The sequence below is a fragment of the Rhagoletis pomonella genome, unplaced genomic scaffold, assembly GCF_013731165.1.
Source record: "Rhagoletis pomonella isolate Grant_MI unplaced genomic scaffold, Rhpom_1.0 Rhpom_scaffold_00011, whole genome shotgun sequence".
Classification (NCBI taxonomy): domain Eukaryota; kingdom Metazoa; phylum Arthropoda; class Insecta; order Diptera; family Tephritidae; genus Rhagoletis; species Rhagoletis pomonella.
Genome location: NW_023458565.1, coordinates 8,355,760 through 8,376,434, shown reverse-complemented (window position 1 = coordinate 8,376,434; position 20,675 = coordinate 8,355,760). Strand labels below are relative to the sequence as shown.

Genomic DNA, 20,675 nt, shown 5'->3' with positions numbered 1-20,675 from the left:
GAGAAATCGTGCTAAAAAGACGCATACGTTGTTGCATAGCTGCACACATGCCGACACACATTTGTAGCTGGATATGTATGTTTGCATGCCAATGCGTGTCACATTTAAGTCGTACAACATGACATCTATGGCATTTGTTTGTCGCATTTACAACATTTTATAATTTTTTTTTCTGTTTTTTTTTTTTTTTTTTTTTTTTTTTGTTCAACATCAAAGTGTTTTCGCTTTGCCTTCATTGCATTTTGCATAAATTGTATGAAAACATGAAATCAATTTAAGGCAAGAAATCAATTTATAGCCAATTTTCTAAATGAAACTTGAGTTGCAACGCTTGCGAAAGGAAAAAAATTAAAATTGAAAAAAAATAATAATAAAAATGAAACAAGTGTGAAAACAATGCGAAATCTATCAGCTTTTCGTATTCTTATTTTATTTTACACACTACATATGAATGAAATATTATTATTGTTTTTATTATTGTATTTCCAATGTTTATAGCTTTACGGCGTCAGCTATAAAAAAAGGTGTAGATCAATGAAAGTATCGCTTGTCGTTGCATGTCAATTGCGGCTAGCCAATAGAGGCTAATTATTACAAGCGAAAGGAAAATCAAAAAGCATGAAATTGTAAATCAAAACGACCTCAGGCAATCTAATCTATGTACATTCTTATTTGTTTGCATTTTCTTTTTGAGAGTTTAGAATCATTGAGAATTACATGGATACATAGATAAGACATACTTAAGATAATTGCGATCTCTTAGATCTAAAGTGTCTCTTCACAAGATTTCTCCAATAACTCAAGTTTTCGGCAAATTTAACAGACTTGAAACCGAAAACCTCAAAAAATGCAATCCATAAAAAAATCGTTAGTATTAAAACATGGTAAAATAAACATTTGGATTTTCCGATCGAAAAATTTTGACTTTCACGAATTCTAACCATTTCTACGAATAAGGTGTTTCTCCATATAAAATACATGGAAAACGGGTATTGTTTTTATTTCATTTAGAATCCTAGGAGTTGAGAGCTTAATATTTTAAACTTTTGGACCACCCTAATATATAAGCGCCGATAAAAGGAACAGTCTAGCCCCTTCGTCTTGGTCTGCAGGCTGTATCGGAGACACAGCAGCTAAATTTAAACGTAGAATACGTGGCATGGTTAAGAGCATAGCCAAGTCAAAAACGAAAGCACACACTAAGACAAAAATATCGATAACAAATGCGATAATAATATCGATAGCAAAATCGATAACAAAATCAATAAAAACATCGATAACAAAATCGATAAATATATCGATAACCAAATCGATAGGACCACCAGGCATGTGGTAAGGCTTCTTAGTGGCTTAAGGCTCCTTAACCTAACCCAGACCACATTCATTTACAGATTAAAGTATGTTGTTCCTGATCAGCTCATAGAAAAAACTCTTTTCTCGTTTTGAATTTTAATTTATTTAAAATCATTTTTGTAAATAGCCATAAAGATTCCGCTTCATTTGGGGCCTTGGCCATTAACTATTACCAAACTCAAGCACCCATGTCCAGAAAATCGAAAGATCGTTAAAGGTGAACTTAAGGGCGGGTCGAAAAACACAAAATGTTTGATACGAAAATTGTTTAGGTCTTAACAGGTGCTACATATTTTAATCTCTTATTCTTGAAATTAAATCTTGGTTCTCTGCGACAACCTCTGCGGAATGAGCTTGAAAAACTTGTGTAGATCAAATCCGTAAGTTATTTCCTATCATAAAATTATAAAAATAAATCATTTAGGCAAACTAAGAGTAAGTCACATCAAAATTTTAATGAGTTAATCTTTATTTCCTACATATTTAATTTTTTAATTTATTAAAATATTGATGTTACTTTTATTCTGTTCAATTAATTCTTTATGATTTTATGATAGGACATAAACTCCGGATTTGATCTACACAAGTCGTTGTAAAAACGTGTTTTAAAAAATTAGTATTCCCAATTTTCAAGCTCATTCGTATCAATCATTTTGTGTTTTTCGACCCGCCCAAGTAAACATAAATATAATCAGATGCAAGTAGCCAGGGTGCTATAATAATATCAATAAATTCGATTTGATGGTTTATTTTTTGTGGTATGACTGCAAAGTAATCACCACTTCGATGTCATTAAAAAGATTGAAGATTCTCTCATTGTACATAGATTTATCGTTGTGTAGTTATTTTGATTGTAGGAGTTAATGCCATTAGCACATTTCAAGGTTGCTTAGTGAAGCTATGATTACCTTTTAGCTTCAAATAAAATAACTGCTAATATAAAATGCTAAAAGTGTATGGATTAAATGGATGATTCTATCAATAAGTGCCAGCTTTTCAAGTGGCAGCAGCACTCAAGCAATGTCAACAGCTGCAATTGAATGAATGTCCATACTAGTAAGTACATAGTACTTAGTAAAGTTTTAGTAGATAGCGTATTGTAGTAGCAAAAGTCAGCAGCCGAAGAAGCACTTGCTCTTGCCTACGAACAACTTTATTGTGATACCCACAAGTAAACGCCAATTATTTTGCTTTTAATTTGCCACCACCAACTAGTTGTTGCTGCTGCAAAGTCATAATATGCGCTTTTCTCACAACGAAGTGGTAAGACTAAAGCAGGCGCCGCACAGTGGGTTTATTTGTACACGATTGGCTGTTTAAAATTGGCATAGGAACTAGTTTTCATTAAAGATCGGAATTGGGACTTATATGTATTTCGAATTGTTTGAGATGATACTGGAATTGTTGTGGATAAATCAATTTTCCGGCTATCACAAAGCAAAGCACTAGCGTGCCATTCGAGAGTTCCGAAGTTCGAGTCCTCGGTCAACAAAGAATTAAAAAAAAAATTTTTTTTTCGTAACTTTTTTTTATCGTCTATCGCAATTTTTCAATTGTGTTGGTTTTAGAGAGCAACAATTTTTTTAATGCCAATCCTTAAGTATTACTTAGGTTTTTTTCCAAAAGAAATTTTATTCACAAATTTATTATTTATATTTAGACTGAAATAATTCACATTAACTTAAGTTTTTTTAAGTATTATCTAAATTTTTGCTACACGAAAGGCCAAGACAGTCTGTCTATACTTCAAAAAATGACTCCTAGTTCGCATAAATTCATTTAGCAGTCAGCCCACTATCGTGCCACAACTGTTCAGTTATTATTCGAAATATTTCTATAGAAACTTTAATATCTACCATTCATTGAAGTGCAGACCGTATAAGTAGGAATTTCTAAGCTCTTTACCCGAAACATCACTAGCGTTAATATTCTTCTTAGTACCAGGTAACATTTGAGGTCCACACACGCACTTCACAGCAGAATATTATGGTTTAATGAAATTAAAAAATTCGATACGATATTTGGCATTCTGTTAAGCCGTGCAAAGAAAGCATTGATTGCCCAAAGTATTTTCAACTTCCTTAAATATGCTAAAAGGTCTTGGTTTACGGGAGATCTATTCATACAGCAGTTGAAGTGCTTCATTCTTGGTTTGGTCTCTGTTGGGTTGCTTCGTCGTCATCCAGACCTATTCGATGGCAGAACAGACTTCTTGTTTTTGTATTACCGATGCTGTCGATGTCGCGACAGCGAACCGCTGATTCTCTCTTTCTCGATTTGACAGTATCCACCCTTTCGCTGACGTCACGGTTTTTTTTCGCACTAGTGATGATTATTAAATTTCCATATTACACCTATTTGCTGAAAAGTTGTACCTAAAGTTAGATAAGCGTACCTTAAAAGTAAATATGTATTTTTATGTGCATATTTTTTCGATAAGTCCACCCACTTCCTTCAGTACCATATCTACTTTTGGACTTAAGTACATCAAAAAATCTGTTCTATTAAAATGACCTTGCAAGGAATTTCTTCGAGCTTTTAAAGCTAAGCCTATGACTTAACGAATGTTTATGCCGCTTTACAGGGGACAAGGAGACTTAAAATTCCAACAAAAGGAAACGCGTTGAAATGTCTTTGAAAAGAGATCAACTTTTCCCATAAGTTGTTTGGCTTCGTTCTAAATATACCTAAAACAATTTATTTTTACCGAATGTACGTTCAAATTTAAGAGGCTGAAGAGTAGGTACGATTCTACCTGGTTTTACATCCCCATGTTGTACCACTTGTTCGCTTCTTCCTCTTCTTCTTAAAAATTATTCTTTACTCTCTCATTAACGCACTATTGTGACGTCACACCCAGTCGCTCACAGCATTTTTGGATGTCATCAGCATACGCCAGCAATTTCGCGCTCTTGTAGTGAATTGTTCCTGCGTGGTTCATTTATGCAGTGCTCCGTTTGAAACCCCGTTTGGTATCAGACTTCTCGGAGAGGTCCTTCCCACTACATACTGAGCTGGTGGTATTGCCCAATATCATTTTACACGGCCATATTATTTCGCTGGGATACATACCAAATTTACACATCGCGACATAGAGGCAACTTTTTTCGTGCTTTCGAAAGCGGCTTTGCAGTCGACCATTGGGGCGCGTCAATGTTCATCGCGCAGGGCTTTTCCAAGATTTGGTGTATGGTGAATACCTGGTCTACGGTGGATTTTTTGGGTCTAAACCCACACTGATATGGCCCAATCAGTTCGTGGACGGTGGGCTTCAGTCTTTCACACAATATACTCGCTAAAACCTTGTAACCTATGCTTAGAAGGGGGATCCCGCGGTAGTTGGTGCATGTGGAGCGACCGCCTTTCTTGTGTATTGGGCAGAGCATACACTTAAATTAAAATCCGGTCGTAGAGAATGCGCCTTATTAACTCCTCGCCGCAGTATTTGAATAGCTCAGCTGGCACGTCCTCAGCCCCAGCAGCGTTGTTTGTTTTTCAGCCGCGTAATTGCTATTCGTACCTCGTCATAGTCAGGCGGTGGGACATCGACTCCATCGTCGTCGACAGGGTGCTCGGGTTCGTCTTCTCGACAACTTTCAGTGCTCCTACCCTAAACAAATGTTTCTTACAAATTTGTAATTATTTACAATTAGCCCACTGTGCATCAACGTTGCTGATTTTATTTACGCTACACCACAGCCACTCAAAGGTATTTAAAGTCAGATTGAAACGAGTGAAGTTGAATTGAATTAAGTTGAGTGCTTGTAAGAGTGAGCGTGTAGGCGTGTGCGAATGATTTCAGGCTGCTGTAGCTGCAGCATTTTTGTTTCAACGCATATGCAACTCATCACAATTGTATATCCAATACATGCAATTACATACTTGCAAAACAAAAACCTACAAATATTTTAAATTATTTAAATACCTACAACGTCTCGAGGACACGCATAAAGTGTCCAGCAAATGGGGAATTGAGACAAATTCGCCAATGGCACAATTTAATGAAGTAATTTTCATAAACTAGTACTTTCGTATACATAATTTGCCAGTCGCTTTCGGACGCTTTTAAACGCTTGCATTGCGGCTATCAGTTGAAGGAAATCAGAAATCAGAAATCTCATACGCACATCGACTGCAGGGTGACAACTCCGACCCGCAGCGCGACAACAAAGCACAGCCATTGTTGTGCCGGCAAGGCGTTTATAGAAGTCAGATGCACATCATTTGCGATGCGGCGCGACTACTGTTCCCCATTGATATTTACTATAATCTTAGCAGGCATACGCATTAGGGCGGGTCGAAAGCACAAAATGTTTGATACGAAAATTATATAGATCCTAAAAGGTGCTATTTTAATCCCTTATGCTTGAAAAGAAATCCTGGTTCTCTGCGACAATATCTTCAGTCTACGGAATGTGCTTGAAAAATTGAAAAAATAAGGCGATTACCAATTTTTCGAATTTTTACAACGACTTGTGTAGATAAAATCCGCAACTAAATAAGTTAGCATAAAATCATAAAAAATAGATTGGACAAAATAAAAATAAGTAACATCACTATTTTAGTAAATAAAAAAATTAAGTAGGAAATAAAGACTAATTGATTAGAATATTGATATTACTTACATTTAATTTGCAAAATTTATTTTTATATAATTTTATGAAAGGAAATAAGTTCCGTTTTTGATATACGAAAGTCGTTGTAAAAATTTGAAAAATTGGTATTCCCACAATTTTTTGTTTTTTCAATTTTTCAGGCACATTCCGCAGGCTGAAGATATTGGCGCAGAGAACCAGGAATAAAGGTTTAAAATAGCACCTTTTAAGATCTAAAATTACAATTTTTGTAACAAACATTTTGTATTTTTTCGACCCGCCCTAATACGCATACGCTCATCGGACATGTTGGCTGAATGTGTACTATGTAGCATTGTAATCAGTTGCATTGACCTCATGACTTCTAAAAATGGGCAGTCGCTCCCGCCACATAGCCGGTATTTGTGCGCCATTATTTTCCTTTTCGACTTTGACTTCGATTAAAATTTTTTTGTCTCTTTTTTTTTTGTTTATGATTTTCAATCACTTGCACTGATTTGCTCACTAAAGTGTACTTGAATTAAATATTTAGGATGCTCGCACAATTCAATGAATACGTTTAAGCGGCTGCTGTAGCGAATGCGTCATGCGCGCATGCGCGAATGCTGATTGTTTTTTGTAATACATGCTTCGATTTTCTGTTTGTTATTTTCGCATGCAACTTTTCCCATCATTTGCCGACAATGCACGAACACCTTGCCGGTACAGCACTTACCTTGTTGTTACAGTGTTTGTTGCCTTATTTTTTTGATTTTTGATTTTGTTTACAGGCATTGGAAATTTTTATGCCATTCAATTACAATTTTGTTTATGGGCATTTCACGGTGATGACGAACCGTTGACAAAAAACACAAAAAAAAAACAAGCGAAGGAATGAAAACATGAAATGAGCAAAAATAAATTAAATCTCTGCCCAAATCGGTAAAAGTGGCGTCAAGTTTAATTGGTAAGGTGGACTAGGTGGCCGGCCAGCTGCGATTTGGCGGTCAGGTAAACTGTACATAGTGTGGTGCGTCTGGGGGCTTTGTTGACACAAGTTTTTTGTATGTACAAACAATAAGTATTTTATTACCAATATTAAGTTGTGCCGTGCAGTGTTGAGCGTGAATGTACATACATACATTCATACATTCATACATACATACATAAATACTACTTATGTGTATAAGTTTGTCATCGCCGTCTTTGTTTACTTAATTTTTGTTGTCGTCGTTTTTATTTTTGTTTGACATTTTTTGCAATCCTCTTGAGTCTTGTTAACATATTTTCGTTTGTTGTTTGTTTCTTTTGTCGGTGTTGATTGGTTGCAGTAACCTTCCGACTTGACTTTTGCTGTTTTGTACGCGTAATTTATGCTCAATTAAGATTAAATGTATTAAATGTCAAATATGCAAGGAGAGAAGGCAGGTATGCTGGTACACAAATATGTATTATGCATACTTACATACTCGTATGTACATATTTATGCATTGTATGTCGTTTGTAAGCCGCAATAATTAACTGTGGGATTTTTACGAACCGAAACTGACGAGCACATTAGTTTTAGTACAATCAATTAAAGCTTTATTTGAAAAATTTATAGAAAATATTGAAATGATGTCCTTAATAAAAATAATATCGACTGCTGAGTGGAAGATCGACCTATCTCGCCAGCTAGCTCGAAAACGCCCTACCTCGAAAATACTTTTCAAGAACGCCCTATTTGAGAATTTGGTTGAAGAACGCCCTATTTTAGAACTCGTTGCAAAAACGCCCTATCTCAGCACATTTTCAATACATTTTGGAAGTTAGATAGGGCGTTTTCGGACCGAATTCTGAGATAGGGCCTACCTTCCGTAATTCGCTCAATTCCCTGCTAAAAATTTCGGTTATTTTTTCTGTCGGCCAGCATTTCAAGCATTTTCCTCTGCAGCTTCTTGACACTCCTCATCGCACCAGTAATGAGCGGGAAATGTGGTTCCACTGCTTGCGCAAGTCGGAGGCTCGTTGTTGAGGGGCTCGTTTGGAAAATCGGTAAAAATATCGATAAAAATATCGATAAAAATATCTATAAAAAAAATCCATAAAAACATCGATAACAAAATCGATAAAAATATCCGATAACAACATCGACAAAAATATCGATAATAAAATCTAAAACAATATCGATAACAAAACCAATAACAATATCACTTAAAAAGTATCATTAACAAAATCGTTAAAAATATCGATTACAAAATCGATAAAAATATCGATTATTATATCGGTAGGTTCCGAAGATATCGGTAGCAAAGTCGATAACAATATTGATAAAAATTTCGATTGCAAAATCGATAACAAAATATCGATTGTTATTTCGATTGGTCCCGAGAATCCCGAAAATCTCTAAAATCCCAAAATAGTTCACAGATTGAGTCTCTGTGTCTCCATCTTTATCCTTTTCTCTATAGTTACGATAATTTTAATCTTTCTTACTCTATCTTCATCTTTACTTTTATCGGTTTATGAGGCTGAGGATCCTCATCTTTTTCTTTATATTTATCTCTGTTTTTGCTCTTGTGTTTATCATTTTCTTCATCTACATATTCCCCTTCACTTAAGAAAAGCGTTTAAATTTACATTGATCTTCATTTTTGCCTTTATCTTTGCGCATCTATGTTTTTGTTAATATTTTTGCCTTTGCCTTTATCCTTTTCTTTATCTATGTACGTACCCTCCCTCCTTTTATTAGCAAGTCTTTGTTAAATTCATACCAGGTGCATACACTCAAGAAGCACTTGTTTCAGCCCCAACCATTTCCGTTGCATCGCTTCCGTTGCACCATTTCCGTGTGCAAATTCCGTTGAATTTGCCAATTTACTCCCAACCAACCAACCGCCGCTAAAGAAGTTTCACTTCAAAAACAAGTATTCCTTTTAGTGTGGTAAAACGCTTTTTTTGCAAGTTTTGGTGCTTTTTGAAACTCAAAAGTTGGCTGCTTTTCTAAGTCCAACGTTCTTTCGGGCGATAATGAATTCTCATTAAACTCTCCTTCAGTTATTGATTTGTGCATTAGTTTTGGCTTCCTAACATATTTTTTTGAGGACATGGCAAAAGGAATTGTAGATCAGTCCTTAAAAATAATTTGTAATAAATTTCTAAATTGTGTGTCCAACCTTTGCTTTTAGTCCATCAACTAAAAAGGAAAATTTTATTTCAACCCTTTTAAATGTACACTTCCTACTGTTTAGTATTAAATTATGTCAACTTTTTTCAGAACAGTACTCGGTGTTTCCTTCTATTTTCTTTTAAGTGTAAATTTTTTATGTCCAATCCTTAAATTACAAAAAATAAATGAATAGTGTTAAAAAGAACAAAAACGTACATATCTCTAATTTTTGTTTCCCAGATGTCCAGCAATTAATGAGTTAGCAATTTGCCAGTATGCTGCGGCCTCTAGTACCAAAACGTAATTAATACGTAAATAGGCGTAACAGCCTTCGCCGCCCTCAAATTCTTACCACTACTTTATTGCCTTCATATGAATTGAAAAAGAATAAATGCGCAGATATTTTATAACAGTTTGCTTAATTACTCTCTGCCATGGATTTAAAAATGCAAAAATTAATAAATCTACTCACAGCAAAACGACTTTGACACACCTTGAATTGCTGCCTATTTGTAAACACTTATATACATACATATGTACATAAATTCGAGTATATAAAATACTCTAGTATGCAGATGCCAACCTGTGCATTGTGGGAAGCGGTTGTGCATACCTTTGTAGTATAAATTTTAAAAAAAAAAAGAAAAAAACATAATGCTGGTATTCGCTCTTTTGCGTATTCGTTGCACCTTGTGTAAGTGTGACTGAATGAGCGTGTGCAACAACAATCACTTACACAAGATACAATGAATATAAAAAAGAGCGAATACCACTATTAATAACGCCAGCAGCTAAAATAATGCTATAATATACTAGAGGCAGACAAGTTATGCGCCATCTTCAATTAATTTATTCTAAGCGATATGCATAGATACATACAGTGACCGTCAAAAATAAGTGTACCACGACGTTTTGAGTATTTTATTTATTTATATTTTCCATACGAAATTTTTCTTTTCTTGCTTGCAAAAGTTTTCAAATCCAAAATGTTTTCTTTTCAAATCAAGATGCAAAACATTTTGGATTTGAAAAGTTTTACAAGTAAAAAAGAAAAAAATGGTATAGAAATTATAAATAAATAAAATCCTCAAAACGTCGGGATATACTTATTTTTGACGCTCGCTGAGCACTCTAGAGAGCATAAATAAAAAGTGCAATATTTGAATGAAATTTTGCAGAATTTTCTTAAATTTTGCACCATGTTTGGAGCCCTGATTTGTGGTGGTTTTGTTGTAGAATTAACCATATTTTTATAAAAAAAAATTTGCGAAAAATTAAATATTTAAAAAATTGTTGCGCGTACTATGAAAAATTCGCTGTACCTAAACTTTATTGACTGACTGTAGCTCTGATAAATATATAGAAATTATCATGCATAGTTTTAAGGTCATTTGATAATTTTTAGTTTAGAAATAAAAAAATTTTAATTTTTTTTTTGTAATGCCATACAGAACTCGGAAAAATTCAAGAAATGTTCAATCTGAAAGAACGTACGCAGCAGGCTCAGCGAAAAAATTCTCAAAAATCAAGGTTAATTTTTCCTAGAAATCGAATTGAAAATTTCGGTGATAATTCCTTGCGTAATGTATTTTTGTGGGTTTAGCTGTTTAATGGACTATATTTTTATAAAAAAAAGAAAAATTTTATGTGGAAAATATAAATATATATGTAATTAAAATCGTCAAAATGCTAGCGTATACTTATTTTTGACGCTCATTGTATATACAGTGTCTGTTTGTAGATGCTTTTTGTTATACGCCGCATGCCTACCAGCAGCGCTAACAAAACATATATGTAAATAGTAGCTAATTTTGTTGATTGCATTTTATACAGACATTAGCATTTTAGTTATTATTTTTTTTGTTATTCTGTCGCTTCAAACTACAGATTGCTGCACAAGTCAAAAATGAAGAAATTATAAGTAAAGCGAGGCTACACAGTACAAAAAAAAAATATATGTATGTATGTAGCTACACGCTGACGTGCCTCAGGTGGCAGCGCTTCAGCTGTTGTTGTTCCGCCGCTATGAAGCGTTGTAATGACGCCAACATGAGGGCGCTGACGTACCTACATATGTATGTACGTAGTACGTACAAACGTATGCGAGCATGAGCACGCGCAGGCGCACGCGTAACAGCAACACCAACTCAAAAGTGATGTTGTTAGCTAAAGCAAAGATTACAAAAAAGCCGTGTACACCTGAGCAAATGGCAAAATGATAATAAATTGTAAAAAAAAGAAATACAAATATGAATACATAACAACAATGTAAAAGATTTAAACGACCTTGCGCTGAATGCACACACAGTAGCTGAACTTAATTGCATTGTGCACACACACACACACACACACACACACACATATAAACATTTTACTTACTTAAATGCGAATTTATATAATTTAAAGTGTACATATGTATGTATGTACTTACATACATACGACATAACGTTGTAATATGCGGCTGTGCATCGACCTTTTAAGCGCATGCGCTTGCGCCGCCAAGTGTTTTGCTGGCGCACTTGCAATTTTCTTTAACTGCAAAGAGGCGTGGCAAAGAAATAAGGTAAGGCTTGTTTGTGTTTGCGTGAAAATGTTTAATTTGCGACATCCGCTGAAGAAGTCAATTTTAAAGCATTTAATTTAAATAAAACATTTTACTGGGTGTCAATGGCAATATTCGCTACCAAGGAACAAAAATTTAACACAAAATGCATGGGGGACTTATTTTTTTTACAGAAATCGGAATACTATGTCTCAGGTTTTACAACTACATATCGATGGCTGAGTGGAAGATCGACCTATCTAAACTTTTCAAGAACGCCCTATTGCAGAACTCGTTTCAAAAACGTCCTATATCAGCATATTTTCAATACATTTTGAAGTGAGATAGGGGGTTTTTGAACCGAATTTTGAGATGAGGTGTTTTTCAATTAAATTCTGAAGTAGGGCGTTCTTGAAAAGTTTTTTGAGATAGAGCATTTGCATGAAAATGCCACTTTATAACGCTTTTAAATTTTACTTTATTTTTTATGAATAAGGCTATAAGTCTACCAATGGATTGTTATAAATAATTTTAAATCGTCTTTTTTAAACATGTTTGATTTTTAAAACCGTATAAAAAATAGCCAAACTGTTAATAGATAAGTAAATCAAGTATTCGACCCTACGTACTACCTGCTCTGAGCTTTGTTTCGGGTGTATTTCGAGACTTTTTTTTTGTACCACCATGCAATTAGTTGCTTTACTATTGAGCTAAATAAGTAGACGCATTTCGTTCAACTTGTTTGCTATGCAACTGTGTAAATATTATTACATACATACATATTTTTTCAAGTGACATACTTAGTACTCCATTTTTGCTAAACAAACAAACTGAAAAAAAAGAAATTCAAAGTGAAAGCAATTAGCTGCCATTGATGAGTAAATTATTGAACAAACGAATTGTGAATGACTTTGACCGTCATGTAATGTCATCTGGCCCAACTAAGCCAAAAAAAAAAATTGAATTACAAGTGTTTTTTATAAATAAATAACTTAAATTATACTAGTTCCTCAGCTAACTGAAATATAGCATCAACTTAATTTCGCAGAAAATTTGTTCCTCACACCTACTCAACCATGCAGGTAAGCTTTATTATGTACCCACTCTGAATAGTTGCACTCTTATTGATTGTAGGCATTCAACTATTTTTTAGTGAGTCATTTACGACCTATCAAACCCTTCAGAATGTTAGAAGAAAAGCAAAAACAAAAAAATGCAGAGGTGTTCTAATGCTATGCTGATGTAACCCATAAAACCATAAAACAAAAGATTTAAGCAACAAACCTGAATGTGATTCTAACCATCCCCCACGCACAGCGGTGCGCGCTATTGTAACACACATATGTACGTACGTACATACATACGTTAAACAACTAGTTGTTGTTTGTATTTGTTTGATTGTACATTATTCAAATGCCACGTTTCATCTTGAAAATTGTAAATCAAAATTCAATCGTGAAAACGACAAACAAATCAAATTATTTAACCGGCAAATAATTTTAAATTATGCACTTCCATTCGAGTGGCGTCGTTATGTACTTCATTTTGCTTCCTACATCGCAAATTAGCATTCAGTTGTTAAAAAAGTGTATAACAGCCCACACTGTGCAAATACTTAAATATATTTATGTATGAAAATAAATGCGTATTTTTATATAAATATTTTATATATTAAGTATGTACATGTACATATGTGCATCTACTTTTATTTAAAACATTCGCTGAGCGCTTTGCGAGTATCTTCTAAGCAATGGAGTACGTTTTGTGGGCTCAGATTTTCTGGACCTGCTTTTGACACAAAATAAAACAGCAACAAATTTTAGTTATATTTCGACCATTTTCTGGAAATTCTACTGCAGGAATGTACAATCAGCTCTCGCACTGACGCCTGAGAAGATCTCAACTCTAACTGAAAGCCCGCTTGATGAGCTTGCCGATATCGTTACTGCTGCTAATAGGGGCAGTATTCTCAATATATTCATCATGCCTGGTCAAAATCTTTCAAGATAGCTACATATGTGGGAGCTTTGAGTAAGCAAACGAAGCTTGCCATGAATTATCTCGATTTTTAAACACGCGTAGGCGTCTTGGTATATTTGAGGGCCCAGACGGGAAGTAAGACTATTAGTAGCGGAAGGTTGCTCGAACTTCTGTTAGATGCGAATTTTTAGCGATCCAGTCCAAAATGAATCCTCCAATTTGTAGACAAAGGAAAATTCTAGATAGGCGTCACCTTGCTTGAGTGAAAACTCGTTCAAATATCTTCAAGTCGGGGTTTAAATTATGTTTAAGGGTTTTTCATTTTTGTTTCTTCGTCAGTTCTACTCCTTGGCATGAAAATATTTCATAGAAACAATCTTCTACTTTCTATGTATAGGTCATATTTCTCTCAGTGCAACCGAAAGATATTGTTTGAAAAATGCATTGAAATTAATAAATATCTAATAAAAAGCAAACACAATTTTTAAAAACAAATTAATATTCAAAGCGTGAATTCTAAAGGTAAATTTAGCGTTTGAGCATTGTTATTTTGTTTAACTGTAAGTAAAGAGTTAATCTCCAAATCGAAAACTTGACACGAATAATTCAAAATTCACGCTGTTTTCTTAAACCAGATCACACAAAACAGGCAACGCCAAAGTGTTTATAGAAATGCATACTTAATCTGCTAAAATTTGTCAAACAATTTAGCTTAAAGCGCCAAAAATCACACATAAGTGTGCGTCCAATTGTCAGCCTGAAAGCAAAGTTTTCTAAAAAATTATATACATGTATACATACATATGTATGTATATTAGGGTGAAGTGGAAACAAAAAATTTTCCGTTGTGAAATTCTAATAGCAGTATATCGTGCCTTTGCACGTAAATAGAATATCTCTAAGTTTTCTTTTTAAATCGGTTAATATTTTCTGTATTCTTTTTTTTTTGATTAAAATGTTGAAATTTTTATAAATTTTAAATAAACAACTTAATTTATCAAAATCATTTTTAGGAATAAAGTAAAAATTTAAAGGGACTACAAAATACGGCTGACTTTTGGAGTTTTTTTGGTTTCATTTCATACAAAGTATGTTCACACCGTCAATATGTTCAAAATCAACGGTAAGTCTAAGCTGCATAAAACTTGTTCTTTATAATTCTAAAATTAAATGGCCCACAAAACTGCATACCAATAATTTTTCTAAAAATTATTTTGATAATTTACGTCATTTGTTTAGAATTTACAAAAAAGGAGACAGTGGACGTCCCAAGAAAAAAAATTTTTGTTTCTGCTCCACCCTAAAGTATGCACCCTAAAGTATTGAAATATGGTACTTCACTTCTATCATTTTTACATTTTCCTATAAACAATTAACTCGTAAGTAGACAAGAAATATTAGAATTACCCACATATGTATTTTTCAAAAGCAGGTTTTTCCAAATTATTTCACACATGTCACTTTTGCGGTAAACCGTTAAGAATAGAACGCCAATCACTTGAAAAAAAATTTTATTTGAGAAAATTGTGAAAACTGGAACAAACCCGATAGTTGGGAAATGCAAGTCGAATCAGATCATTAATGAAATCCTAATATAAAGGGTATATATGCCATCAAACTCATATTATGAATTTTCGCAGTGTTAAAAATAGTTGGCTGTGGTTTCAAGTTCTCCAAACATTTATTGAAGCTTTTAAAGTTTACGACATTCAACGATACGACACTTAAGACACCATTGACATCAGGGCTGTAGGCGAACCATTGGATTTTGCCGACATGGACCTCTTAACGGATTTCTTCTACTAGGCGGGCGATTGTTAGTCGACATTTTGAAATGGTTTCTACATACATATATCCAAGTTCCCAATTTGGTTCTTATATGCCAGTTCCTACCTATCAGCTTCCGGCTGGTCGAAATGGAGGTCCTGGCTCCTCTTTCGATTGGCATTTCAAGGTGGCGCAGTCAGTGAAAGCTTGTCATCAAGGAAAACTAACAAATATTAACTTCTTTAGAGAAGTGCATCGCTTCTCATAAAAAAATTGATTTATCAGTTTCTCTACTACGATGGACGATAATAGGGTGGAGACTCCCTCCCGCTGAGGGCGTTATTTCTTTGGCTAGAAACTCACTTTCCCCATCGTTTACCATGCCTTCATTTCTGATTATGGAGGATATTGGTGTATATGTTGCTTTCAACAGCAACAGCCTGTGCTTCCGCGTCCTAACTCCAGATAACTAACTCCTAATCACTTTTCAAACTATAATTTTTTACGATTTTCCACAAAAAATTTGACTGTATTCATAAAACTAGTTGCATTTATTCCTCTTCTTTGGCGCTGTAATAGCCTTAGCGATGTTGGCCGAGTTAAACAATGCATGCCAGTCGCTTATCTTCTATGCCAGCTGACGCCAATTGGAATTGCCAAGGGAAGCCAAGTCCATCTCCACTTGGTCTTGCCATCCTCCTCGCCGTCGAATACTCCAAAAGCCGCCTCATCGGATGTTGCCATTGTCCATGTTTCTGCGCCATATACCAGCACGGGCATGATGAGCGACTTATAGAGTAGTAAAGTAGCACTTGTTGGCAGGAGTAATTCTGCGTTGGAGTTAATGCTCACCGAAATTCTCTACTTTCTCGAAATTATAACTGTCAACAGTGACTTGAATGCCAAGACGCGAATGCGCTAACTGTTTGTGTGATGGCAGCAGATACTTCGTCTTGTCCTCGTTTGCCACCAGACCCATTCGCCTTGCTTCCTTATGGGTGCATTTATTTAGCATAGACAAAAACGAGATCATAAATAACTTCGTTCCATAACGAGTTCTAAGAAAAAAAAACATCGGTTTATACGTACATACATATATGCATACGTATGAAAAACCGCTCATAAATATTGAAAGAAATTAACTAATGGGTCAACTTAGTAATTCTCAATCGTGACTATAAATTATGTAAGTGCTTATACGTATATAAATTATGGTTGAATTTATAAGTAAAGACTTGCTTGATTGAGTATTCACTAACTTTTGAGTTCAAGCTGGCGCCATGGATGATTTTATATTCAACTCTGATACAAATAAACTACAAACATAAATATATTTTTAAAACGTAAATATTTATGGAAATTAATATACTTATAGGTATTTATGTATGCAACTGAAGCAAAAAATCGATATCTGCTGTATAAGAAAAATAAAATCAAACAACTAGTTCTATCGTTTACGTAACTTTTGCAAAAACTACTTAAATATCGCGCTTTTAAGGTAAGCCAAAGGAAATAAATTGATTTTTAAATAGCTGCATATACTTATGTATATATGTACTTATACATACATACATATATGAGAACCAATTAAAAAGATAACATCTTAATCAAAACACTTCTTCATAATATGAAACCTCTTAACAATAAAAACAACCGATATTCAAATAAGTTTTTTTTTTGCATATGCACATACATATGTACATATGTAGCTGTTTATTTTATGAGTTTGAAGACATGTGTTTCGTTTAATTTGTTTGTTTAAAATCGAAAGTCTTTAATTGAAAAATCCATAATCGAGTTTGTACAACAAAAATCGCAATGTAGCACAAACAAAAATAATTAAAAAAGCACCTATTAAATCTTATAAAAATAAATTGTTTTTGGCAAATTTTTTAAAAGCGTCAATGCTTGCCATTTATGGAAATTAATTGATTCTAAATATTTGCTGTTTTTTATTTAAGCCGCTGATGAAATATGTAGCTTTATATATGTACATACAACTACTTGTCAGCGTTTGTTATAAAGTATTTTGAGCGAGCAAGTGTTGAGTGTAGACAAATTAACAAGTTCTTTTCAATGGGAGTGGCAACTGTTGCACATTAGATCGTTGATATATTATCAATACTGCGAAAATTTCCCAATTTGTTGTTGGTGGCGATATTATTCGTGTTACAAAATTCAAATTTTTAAAATTTTCCAAGAAGCTTTCAATGTTAATAACGGTACGAGTACATAATTTTAGAATGTGTGCCATAAGTTAATCTGACAGCTGTAGCCTTGATACCAACAACTGTTGAAATATTCAAGGACACAACCTTTTCTAGCTTTCATCTATATCACAGTACCTTATATAGTACATATAAAGACAACATTTCAGTTTTGGAAATGTCGTTCCCTCTAGAAACTCTATGGATAAATACTTGCCGGGTTATACCAGGAATTCGGTGTTGATTTCGTGGGGGGGGTTGAAACTTTGTCGCTAGGTAGTGTTGCTGTTGTAGCGGCTTACTTACTTAGATGGGATTGTGCTGCTGGCTAGAAGACATTAGCCCTGTTCGCGTACGCACTATCCAGTAAATCCAGTACTAATTTTACTGGTTTTTACTGGATGTCGTTTTCGTACGCAAAAACTTGCAAGAAACTAGCAAAAGAGGGGAAATTGAGAGAGCAAAAATGATAGCTGAACTTGCAAGTTTTACTGGATTTTTACTGGATAAATTTTTACCAGCAACTATTTGCTAGTAAGAAAAACAGCTGATGGCATGATGCTTATTGTAAATAACATTAAGAAAATAATTTTTTGTGGTGCTTTTAGAGTTGCAATTGACAAAATAAACCTATTTAAATATATAATAAGATGGAAAACACTAGTTTTCTAAGAAAATTGCATCGGAAAATAAAAAATTAGTCAGCTGTTCATAAAACTAGCAAATTCTTGCTGGTTTTGCGTTTTCGTACTATCTTGCATATTTCACTCATTGGGAGTAAATATTGGCTTACTCTCCGAAATTTGGTTACTGGCAAGTTACTGGATATTTTTTGCTGGAGAATACGAAAACACAACTTTTGTTTAGGCTCTGTACTTCATTGAAAATTTCGGTTGTATGCGTCGCGGTGGTGAGCAGATTGTCGGAGATTACTCCTAGTATCGGCCTGACGAAGGTGTTCACGCTAGAACAGAGTCACACTACTGGTCCGAGCCGGCATAAAGCAAAATCTTGGACCCTGCACCCTGGACATTACTGCAGCTCCGCTACACCACAACTCCCAACGCCTGCGCCTGCGCCTGCACCAGTTCCAACGCCAGCATAAACCCCACAGCCACGGCCCACGTACACACTGACACCGACTTTAACACTGGTGATAACTCTAGCGGTAGGGCCACCACATCCGCAACCAGTACAACAAGCAGTTCATAACTGTCATCAGATCAGATGGTGATCCCGCATCAGGAATCTCAACATAGCCTGTCACTGTCCACCCTTATCATCTTTGAGATGTGGAAAATGGTTAGGATCATTTCCCTCCTTAAGCCAGGGAAGAAGGCCGACGCAGGAGACTCTTACCGGCCAATCTCCCTCCTATCCCCAGTAGCAAAGACAATGGAAGCACTACTCCTCCCCAGCATGACGAAGCATCTGAAATTAGCCGAACCATAACAAGGATTTCGCAAAATGCATGAGACGCCATCACCACATATATAAGCGAGGGTGTGAACCAACGTCGACCCAGCGCACACCTCAGCCACCTTTAAAAAAATCCGAGCCGCGAACAAAGTTCTCAAGTCATTAGGCGGCAGCACTTAGGGAACCGACAAAGAGACCCTGCAGACAACATACCCGCGTATTTACCCGCGACGACGAATACCGCCGACGGTGTAGACACAGTGAAGAGGATTGAAATACTGCAGCTCCGCTCCGACACAAACTCTCCAGTTATGAAAGTATACAACTCGGAATACGTTGGTGGCAGCAAAGGAACTGGAAAGTAGATGAGATGGAAAGATCAGGTGTATAAGGAACTGGCTACACTTGGCATTTCAAATTGCAGTCAGTTGGCACAGAAAAGAAACAGCTAGCGTGCTTTATTGACCTCCTTTCAAATCGCTTAGGCGGTTAAATCTCCAAACAATTTAAAGAGAAGTAATTTAAGCTCAAATTCCTGTTGGCTACTTTTAATCGCTTTGTTCGCTTTAAGAATATATTGGTAACTGTTTGCCAGGCATTAGTATTTCAGTAGATCCAACAAAATGGAATTAATTTATTGCGTTCACGCTGCGTACTTTAAAGATCACGATACAGAAAGCTTTAAATACAAAATTCAATAAATTAATTAATAAAAAAAACTGGCATGCCAACTTAGCACTGATAAGTTCACGCCATAAAGTTCATAAAATATGATTATGAGTACTTACATACATACGTATGTATTTATGTAAACAAATGCATATGCACTCTAATACTACTAACACATACGAAACTAAACGATCGAATTGATATTGGAGTAATGACCCAAGTAGTAGCATAAATAAATTAATTTCATGCTTTCCTTTCTTTCTTTTTATTTCAGTTGCACGCGGCCAGAATGTTACCCACCCAATTACAATGAAATAAATGCACAAATGACAAATGCGCCCACAACATTGAAAACAAAAAATCGAAATACTACATACGCACTCACATAAGCAGAAGCTTCAGCATTCACTAAAGTGAAAAAAGTTACTGCAATTGCAATGCATAAATGTCTGTAGTGTGAAAGGCATTTGAATGAAGTTACACTCAGGTACCGTTAAATGTTTCCAACACACAAACGCCAAACCTCAGGAATAAACGAAGAAATAAAAAACAAATAACCAAATTCAACCGGCTGACCAAACGACAAACCGACCATTACTCAATAAGTCAAACAGTCAACAGCCAGCCAGACTATTAGTGGAATAAAGTAGGAGCCGCCACATAAATAAATACTTAGTCACAATGGACTCACGCATCGGACTGGATTACATTGTCGAGAATCGTGAATACATTTCGAAATTGGGCACTGCCTTAGACACCAGTAATGCCGTCGTTAAGAAGCAAGTTTTCGAATTACTATCTGCGCTGTGCGCCTACAATGCCGAAGGCTACGCACGCGCAATTGAAACTTTAGAATTTTACAAGGTAAGTACAATTTTGCAGCGAATAAATATGTATACAAATATGTACATACATATGTAGAGACAAATATAGACACATGACTTTTTTAAATAAAATATACATATCTATGAGGAAAAGATAAGAAGTTATGAAAAACATCAAAAAAAAGTGGGGTG

The 20,675-nt window shown here is 35.0% G+C and overlaps 1 protein-coding gene across 1 annotated transcript in view; it reads left to right on the top strand.

Moving 5' to 3' along the window:
- The window catches only part of LOC118747349 (formin-J), a 125,759-nt gene that overhangs the window by 62,617 nt on the left and 42,467 nt on the right, over positions 1 to 20,675 (top strand). Inside the window, 1 exon segment of the mRNA XM_036481404.1 lies at positions 19,934 to 20,523. Within this exon segment, the coding sequence (XP_036337297.1) occupies positions 20,341 to 20,523 (183 nt within the window). The 5' untranslated portion in view covers positions 19,934 to 20,340.